At 33.6% G+C, this 10,190-nt stretch overlaps 1 protein-coding gene across 1 annotated transcript; it reads left to right on the forward strand.

Annotated features, from left to right (window-relative positions):
- The first annotated feature begins 290 nt into the window (after positions 1-290).
- LOC143585637 (protein FAR1-RELATED SEQUENCE 5-like) lies at positions 291-1,697 on the forward strand. The gene is made up of 4 exons (XM_077067390.1): positions 291-542; positions 814-1,069; positions 1,157-1,272; positions 1,377-1,697. Exons 1-4 carry the CDS (start codon positions 291-293, stop codon positions 1,695-1,697), a joined length of 945 nt encoding a protein of 314 aa, XP_076923505.1.
- Positions 1,698-10,190: the final 8,493 nt, after the last annotated feature.

The raw sequence follows: 10,190 nt of genomic DNA on the forward strand, positions 1-10,190 counted from the left end.
ATTGTTATATTGGATAGTATGATGCTAAGATGATTGTTCAGAGATTGTGTGTGAAGAAAACATTTTCATCTTATTATTCTTTTGAATATGATGTCAATGATAATCGTGAGTTAATTCGTGTGTTTTGGGCTGATGAGATTTCAAAGAGTAATTATCTTGCATTTGGGGATATTATATCTTTTTATGCTACATTTAAGACTAACAAGTCAATTATTTCCATACAGTTTTAATTTAATATTCAAGCGTATTAGTTTGTGTGTATGAATATATTTTTTTTGTACAAGTACAAGATGGTTTTTGTACCATTCACGGCAATTGATAACCATTGTCATAGTGTGACTGTCGGTGCTGGATTATTAGCTTCTGAAACTATTGAATCGTACACATGGTTATTGCAAATGTTACTTAAGTCGTTTGGTAGTGCACCGAAGGTTGTTGTTACTGATCAAGACCCTACTATGAAGCAAGCTATTGCATATGTGTTTCCAAATACAAGGCATAGGTTATCTATGTGGCATATCATGAAAAAAGTTGCTGACAAGGTAACCTTTAACTGTGTTTGTTTTAAGAAGCTTAAATAATGAGCGTTTTACAAGAGTTTCATGGTAATAATTTTTTTTTGATGTTTAATATGTGAGCGTTTTATGAGCGTAACATGATTCTATATTTTGGTAATGAGCGTTTCATAAGCGTTTAACATTTTGTTATCTGGTGGGAGCTGATTTATGTAACAACGAAGATTTTAAGAGTAGGCTATGTAATATTGTGTGGACGGATTCAATTAGTCCTTTTTAATTTGAGGAAAAATGGCAGGCTATAATGGTTGAGTTTGAGCTTGACAGGAATAAATGGCTTACTGATATGTATGATATTAGATTTGATTGGATACCTGCTTTTTATAGAGACGAACCTTTGTCTGGATTGATGCCTACAACATCAAGATCAGAAAGCGAAAACCATTTTTTGGGACAAGCTACAAATTCTCAGTTAACATTAGTTGAGTTTTTCAACCATTTTGATTTTTGTATGGAGTTACAGAGATATAATGACAGACGGTGTGATCATGATAGTAGGTACACGTATCCGCATTTAGGAACCAGAAGTTAAAGGGAAGTTGTTAGGATATATACAACATCTATTTTTAATGATGTCTAAGATGAAATGAATGAAATTGTTGGTGGTGTTTCACAATTTCGTTCTTGTGAAGAAGAAGGAGGCTTTTTGAGGTGTAAAATAATGCATTTTAATGCGTATGTTCCAGGTTATTTGGAGGTAATTATGAGCGTTTAGTAAGCGTTTTTAGTTTATAGTTGCTTAATCTTAATTTAATTAACAAGAGTTTAATAAGCGTTTAACATGAGCTTTTACATTTTTAGGTTGTGTTTAAGAAGCACGGTGAGTTTGGCGAAGAGTCTACTGCAACATGCTCATGCAAAAGATTTGAACAATATGGTTTGTTGTGTCGGCATATTTTCTACATCATGAATATGCATCAATTCAAGATATTCCCGAAAGGATATATAAATAATCGATGGAGGAAAGAGGTTGCGGTAAATATCAGAACAGTTCCAATTTTTGAGTTTGGTAATGATCTGAACAGGAAGATCAAAGAGATTTCAAGAGAAATAAAATATGTCGGTGAATACCTTATCAATAATTGTGTTGCAGATATTGATGAATTGATTAAAGTTAGGTAAGAGATGAAATTGATGATTGAAAAAGCAGACTTAACTCCATATGAAAGAGTACGTCAATCTAAAAGGGATAGACTTGCTGTTGTTTTATGTTTTAAACAACCATCTGTTCGTGTACCTACTGGAATAAGAATCAAGGGTCGTGGCTCAAACAAAAGAATTAAATCAAATAAAGAGATAGCCATTAGTCGATCTGGGAAGAGTTATAGGGAGTGTCATATTTGTCACCAGGCTACAATAGCAGAACTTGCAAAGCATTGCAGCAGCAACCGCGAAAATGAATTCGTAGTAAAGTGTTTTTAAGAGTTTAGGTAATTGATTGTTTTAGATAGAAAGAGTTAGTCATTGTTTTAGATTGTGGGTTTTATAGTCAAATTTTTTACACAAGCGTTTCACAATCATATCACAAGCATATCACAAGAATTTAGATAAAACTTTTTATATATTTATATTTTAAAACACGCGGGTCACCCGCGACGGACCATGAGACCATGCAAACTTACAAGATAAGATTTAAAAAAAAAAAGAAAACAAAAGGCTAACATCGTCAGACCTCATCAGCCCCCGTCATTCCCTGTTCTTGATGATCTCACGCCCAACATCCTTGAACTCCATGTTGGTTGACACTGTTGAAACTGTGTCAACCAAAGTACCATACACGGAGTCGTAGCATGTAGTCTGTTGTTTCAGGAACTCAACAGTCTTTTCCTTGAACTCACTGTTTGGTAGCTCCATTAGTTCGTTATAAGCATCAAGAGTTTTGGATTTCTCTCGAAGCATGTAGGCTTGTGAGTATTGAAGGGCGGTGAGAAACTTCTCATCGTTTTCTTTCTCAAGATCCAACTTGGCTTTCACCATGCTTTTCACGGTTTTATCACATGAAAACATTTTTGTGTGTTTTTAAGTATTTTGGTGTGATTTGAATAACAAGAACGAATGTGAAATATATAGACACAATTTGGAAGTCTATTAATTGTGGGTAGTTGAGACAGAGTTATTCAATGTCATTTAATTTTGATGTAGGCTATCATCATCACACAAATGTCATTTATGATTTCTTAACCGTAGTATATATACTTTTTAATCTTTTGGTAGTTGACATAGTGTAATTTAATTTAATTAATTTGATGTAGACTATCATTACAAAAATGTTTTTCCTATTTTTGGCAGGTGAGTAGTAATAAATGTAATTAAGTTTAAAACTAGATTAAAATTTAGTTTTTTAACCCGATAAATGGTTTAGCGTATTACAAGCGTATAGGAGCGTATAAATAGCGTCTCATTACTACGTCCTCACACTGTTCTATGTTCGCCTGTGAGTGTACAGTTTTAAGCGTTGTTCAAGCATTTTGTTTTTTTTTATTATGATTTTGGTCCGTGAACCTGCTGTTCAATTTTGTTTTTTGTCCTTTTTCTACTATTTGGTCAGTGATCTTTTCCTATATATATTGTATATTTTGTTACACTTATATCCACACATCTTAAAATCAGTTATAATGTATGCCTCATCATCATCATCATCTAAATCAGCATCTGTCAAGGAAGCTTTGAAGATTAAGATTGTGTAGCAGGTCGCCGCAAATAAAGCTTGTCGTGATTAACTAACACATGAGTTTGTGATGCTTAACAATAATATGGATTACAGAGATGTTATTACGAATGTTCTTGTCAAAATGCATGCTAGTATTATCCGAGATCTTGCGCTTTTATTTATGGTTGATATAGGGAAGAATGAGTTTGAACAGTTCAAAGTATTATTAAAGGCAATTCTTGAACTAAACTGCTCAATTAAATTGAAGTTGGATTTTCTCAAGTCACTATTAGAGTAGGGGCTAGTGGCCGGATGTGTTGAGAGTTTGATAAGCGTTTGTAATGTTTTTTTAATATTTTTTTCATGTAATATTTGTGTGTGTTTTGGTAAAAATAAATTTACAATGTTATCTTAGTTGATTTATACTTACATAAGGCCATTGATTAAACTAGATAACAATATTTTGAAAGAAGTAAAAATAGTTGATGCCTTCTTTGGAGTTCTTCAAACAACTCCCCCCCGGACAAAGCGTTGTCGTTATTTTCAGTAAATTCATGTGCCTTCTCGATAAGATTATCTATTTTCTTGCTTAGATCTGACAGAAGGATTTTGCCCAAATAATTTGACCTCAACCTTTTTAGCTGATTCACTTATTTAGGACATTCCTTGTAAAATCCGCACGTCCACGGTTTCTTCCCATCATATTTCTCCATGTGTCTTATAGCCAAAAACTCCACAATCTACCCTATTTTCGGTTATTCTCCATGCCATACTTAATCTTGTGTTTGGAGCCTTTTGGATTTGATCAGCAATGGGGTGATTGATTTTCTTAAGACATATGTAAAAGACGGTCCTCTAAAAAAATTAAAAGCACTTAAGAATTTCACAAATTTATAATAGATATTGTTGAGAGTTTGTTGAGCGTTTACTAATATTTGAGGATTCTTGTTGTATCTTTTTTCAAAAAGTCTTCTGATTTCTTTATGTTTGTCCTCTGGCCTTTTAAATTTTTTATCAGCCGGTACTTGCTGATGTGCACTGTTGTCAAGCAACTCTATCACTCCTGTTTGAAGGTTGAAAGCACCCACTAGAAGTGATCCTTTTGTAGAATTGGCACGAGGAATATAGCAACTTCCTTCATTGTTTTGACCTCACTTCTCATCATTTGTGTTTCAATGTTGTCCATAAACACTTCGAGTTTTTGTTCGTATGTGTGACCAAATGCCTCATTATAATGGTCACTTGTCTGCATAAGAATTCAAATAAGTGTTTCGATAAGCGTAGATACATAATATATCTTCAAGTGTTTAATAAGCGTTTAAAGATAATAGGCAGATTAAAGCATACCAGTAGTGTGCTTGTATCGAAGAGCCTGAATGGTGATTCTGCAGATTTTTTCTTTTCTTCCTAATTCATCAGTTCACAGAATGCATCCATTGCATTTGTTATTAAATACAAACCAGGACAAAAACTCTCAAAAATCACCTTAAATGAATCTGTGTAAGTAGACTTGAAAACCTCTTCCCATGTGACTTTAAGACAAATATATATATATACTCTGAAATTATGTTTTCATCCTCTGTGACATTTGTGCCTATGCCAACCTCTCTTAAAAGATATGATGATTTCAACGCAGGAGCTAACTTTCTCTTTCTTCATTCTTTCACCAAATCTTTGTCTTTAGTTTCTTGTAATAATGATGTCGGAAATGTAATTTTAGGTATCATTTTTGAAGTTGATGTCGGTGTTATGAAATTTTCACTTGGTGACAAACCAGTGACAGCTTTTGATTATGGGGTTTTCTCTTCTACTTTACTAACTGAAAAACAATAAGGACAAGTCACTGTAGCAGTTTACTAAATTTTATTTTTATAAACCAATGCATTTTTTTCTATGTCTTACCTATGATATCTTCTAGAGTTCCATCAGTGTTTATGAGATTAACATTATCTCTGGTTTCACATCCTTTTTGTTCACTAGACTCCTGAGCATTTGGATGAACATGCACCATATCAGCTCCAAGTGAGATAGCTGTGAAGCAATAAGTGTTTGCGTTTAATAAGCGTTTTATGTATGAATATGTTAGCAAAAATTTGATAGCTTCAGCTTCTTGTGAAATTAAAGTACACACTGGACTATTTGCAACAGTGTGTTCCATTTTTTCCTCTTTCGATCCAACTTGTGTATCTTTCATATAAAATATAAACATATAAACATGAGCGTTCAAGTTGTATGAAGATAAATTTAACCATATTGATACCTTCCTTAGCCTATGCAAGTACTGTAGTAACAACTGAATCAAGTTTATTATTCCCTTCTAGTTCTGTTAATAAAATATCTTCATCATTGTTTACTTCAGATTCATTACTAATGACAGTTGCATCTGTCATATAAACATTTAAATAATAATCTGAGCGTTTGTTGAGCGTTTAAGTTGCATAAAAGAAGTTTTATAAATTATATACCTTCTTGAGCCCCCTTAATCCCTGTATTTACCACTTCATCACCAACTCCTGCATCACCAACCCCTGCATCAGTAACCACTGCATCACTAACCCCTACATCACCAACAGTTTCCCCAGATTTTTTTCTTTTCTTCAGATAGATCATAAACTTCAGGAATATCTGTGATTCAAAATTTAGATATCAGAGTTTGTTGAGCATTTATAGTATAAGTATATAGAATAATACCACTACCTTCTTCACCAACTACAATATATGAACAAACTACTGCATCACCAACTACAAAATCTGAATGAACTGAATCAATCGCGACAGCTGTATAAGAAGTGGAAACTTTCAAATATATATAAATATACTTTTTAAAGAAGTGCATATGGTTGAAATTTGAAAAAGAATTAGATTGTTTTCTCACCTAAATTAAGGAGTGTGTTGGTTTTCATGGACTTACCTTCTTGTGTTTTGGGAACCACACTTTTGTTGAATCTTTCTTCCCATTCACAACATGTTTCAAAGATATTGCAATTAGATAGATGTTTGTCATTTCCTTCACGGACCAATTCATTGATTTATGAGCAGAGTTTTTCAAATTTCTCCAACTTTTTATCCATTTCCTTATTCCAAGATTGTAAAATGAAAATATAGTTATTAATTAATTTATGATATTCAATAAATCAAATGTCTCACCTTCTCTTACTTTGTTTCTATTGGTGGTAGGTAAGCAGACATCCCAGACAGCTGAAGTGGGTTAGATAAAAGTCGACCAGCTCTTGCGTGTGTGTTCGCAATGGCATTTTCAAACTCAAATGTGAATACATATCATCATCATCACGAAATTCTCCTTTGGCATCGTGATCGGAATTATCTGTTTCTGTTTCACTTCCCCCCATCTGTCCATGACAGATGTTCTATTATAAATGTATCATTAGAAGAAATACACATTAGATAGTTTTTAGATGAAAATAACAAGTTTTGTTACCATGTTTTTGGTTGTCACCATCTGCATCAGGCTGATGCATCGCTTTGTCACCAGCAACTGCCTCACTAACTATATCTATAGGTTTATCAGCAGAAGCAATAGGAACTGTAGTATCAGCAGCAGCCTCAAGAATTATCTTGTAATCGGTAGATGCAATCTCACCAGCAGCTGCAACATCATCTTTACCAGCAGTAGTTCCAACATCAACAGTATCTATGCTCAATCAATCCTTTGTCTGCAGTTTCAACATCAGCTTCCACACCAACCGTTTCCAAATTCTCATGCGTTGGAGCGTATTCCTCGTTTTCAGAATCAATCTCTAAAGGAGGTCCATTATTGTACAAGTATCTATCCATCTTTGCAAGAGTTGTTGTTGTAATGTAATTGACAGAGGGTGTTGTGACCGGAGCCCCAAATGGACCATATCTCTTCTGGTACTCATGTTTGTAAAGCATCGCAAGAAAGGTGATTGGATCGTTCTATTGTTGATTACATATTTCCATTCTTCTTTTGTCATCTTCAGGTTTTCAATTACATAGCTGCACCAGTGCATATTTGGAATATCTTAGAGTTTATCGATTGCGGTGATGAATCATTGGTTGATTGTTGTTGATTTTGTTATAAATCCTATACATGTGTTGAACAACACAAGGAAATTAATCTTAAACAAGTCACCAACTCCTTGATCTTCAGTAAACTTGTGTCTCACATGCTTTATACTTATTCTTGTAGTCAGGAATTGTTTCTTGAACTAATCTGTAGTTGCATCATCCCCCAATCTTGGTCTACTCCTGTCTAAAACCGGTATTTTACCAATTGGTATCCCCAACACTTCATGAACTTTTGTTGCTGTTATCTTAATAAAACGGCCGCCGATGTTCAATTCATTAAACCGCTTATCATAGTTCATCAGCAACCAATGCCCTAACATAGATGGAGTTTGATTTACTTGTAATCTTAATATTGACACAAATCCCATTTTTTCCAAACAAACGTTTTGGTCAGAGTTCATTGCACTTACTGCATCCACAATGTTAAATGTTGCACATCTGACTCGTAACTTTCTGTCAATAAATTCAACAAAAGGTTTCCTTTGAATCCTCTCAGCTGGCTTCTTTTCTTTAACAACCTTCTTCCTTGGTTTTTGAAAGTCTGAGTCAGAACTACTGTCTTCTACCTCTTTCCTCTTCATTGTTAAAAACTTTTTTATTGGAACTTCAAAGTCCGAATCAGAGTTTGCTTCAACATGTTTTGTTTTAAGCTTTTTCACTCCTGTATCAACTTGTTTTGTTTAACCTTTCGCTTAACTGAATCACACATAAAACTCAGATTAATTACATCGTTTCAGATGTTACAACCATCCCAAATGCTTATCAAACGCCTAAGACTTGATACATGTTAATAGGACAGAACCAGTTGTTCAGTCATCACAAACACACTTATTAAACGCTTAACACTAATTGGTCAGATTCAGATGCTACAATCATCCCAAAACGCTTATTAAACGCCTAAGACTAGGTACATGTTAATTGGACAGAACCGGTTGTTCAGTCATCACAAACACGCTTACTAAACGCTTAACATTAATTGGTCAGATTCAGGTGTTACAATCATCCTAAAACGCTTATCAAACGCATAAGACTAGATTCAGGTTAATTGGACATATCCAGTTGCCCAGTCATCACATACACGCTTACTAAATGCTTAACATTACATTCACATTAATTGGACGGATTCAAATGTTACAAGCATCCCAAAATGCTTACAAAACGTATAAGACAGATTCATGTTAATTGGACAGATTCAACTGTTACAGTTATCACAAACACGCATACTAAACGCTTAACATTACATTCACATTGGTTGGCCAGATTATTATGTTGCAATCATCCCAAACGCTTATCAAACGCTTAAAATCATAGGTTATTTGACAACGTAATAAACAATAACTATAAACAAATCATCCCAAAACGCTTATTAAATGCCAAATCATACTAACAATTGAAACCTAAAACGATTACATTTATAGATTTTTGTCAAACGCTTACGAAAACAACGATTAAAACCTCTCTAAAACCGAAAACGATTACAGGAATAATAAACAAACACTTGATTTATCAGTAATCTGAGATTTATCTTGTTTTTGCTTCGATCTCCGCTCCTTGCTCGAAGAAGATGAGTTAGGGTTCTTCTTTTTATCCATCTTCGTTACACTTGAATGTAGTATAATTCTATTGATTTACAGTAGTTTTCTGAGTACGGTTAATCATCAGCGGGATCAGTTTGATTAAAGGTTAATTATTGCGAGTGATTTTAGGGAGAGTAATGGAGACTATTTGATGATCTTACCCTTTTAGAAAAATACAGGCGCGTGTTTTAAATTTTTTATCGGACGCTTGAAGTTTTCACGTACGGTTTGAACGATAAGGGATTAATGTTCAGTAACCACTTATGGTTTATTATAATTAATAAAAATGCTTTTAAATACTCGGGTCTTCAATACAACAACAAACATACACAACTACTGGACCTGACCACATTGTGTTTAAAAGATGTAAACAAATAAATATAAACAAATCTATAACTTCATCTTCTTCCTCATTCAAATCCTAGATTCAATTATCTTAATCTGTTCCATGTTTGCCCAAACTAAGTTAGGGGGTTTGTTAGACGGCTTGAAATGATTAAAATACATATATTACTTACTTGGTTTGGTGCCGGAATAGTGAAGATCGAAGTTTGGCCGGAGTTATACTTTGACGATCGATTTGATCATATTAGAGAGTTTGTTTGTGTAATTTTATGTTTGCAGCAGGTTTAGACGAAAATTAACATCCTATTTATAGCCTCAATTGGATATTTTGATGTTTAGTTCGAGTTATTAGAGTTTTGATTATACTCCGATTGGTTAGACGATTAATTAGTGTTAATTGGGTTGTTAATGGCGAAATAAATCGTGTGTTAATTTTTAACATTAGTGGATAAGTCGTTTAGGGATTAACGTGTCGTTTAGAGGTTAAAAATGCTGTTTGGTTTTCTTGCCAGTAAAACGCCGACGGCGGCGGCCGGGTTACCGGAAAACGAAGGAGGGTGAGGGAGGGGGCTGAGTAATTATTTTATTATAATTTAAATGAAATTTTACACTTTCTCCTTGAACTTTAAAACCTTTATGATTTGTTTTTAAACCTTATTTTTCTTTAAACCTTAAACATTGTAAATATGCATAACTTGATAAAATTTTGATATACTTTATTATCTTTGATTTTTTTACATTTTATACTCGTATAGTTTATAACATTGATTAATTTTATAAACTTCTAAGGCTAGGAGATTCGTTAATTGAACGATACGAATAGAAAATGAATGGATACGATCTTTAAATCATTAAAATTGATATAAATTGATAAACTACCAAAACAAATACATTGAAATGACAAAACTGGTCAGTTTAACAATACAAATACGAATACAAAAAACTAACAAATGTCACATGTGTTCCACAAATGCCTTCATGTACCTTTATTAC

This window comes from Bidens hawaiensis, unplaced genomic scaffold (assembly GCF_021521415.1).
Source record: "Bidens hawaiensis isolate Kalapana, Puna unplaced genomic scaffold, B.hawaiensis_p1.1 tig00033927_1, whole genome shotgun sequence".
NCBI lineage: Eukaryota > Viridiplantae > Streptophyta > Magnoliopsida > Asterales > Asteraceae > Bidens > Bidens hawaiensis.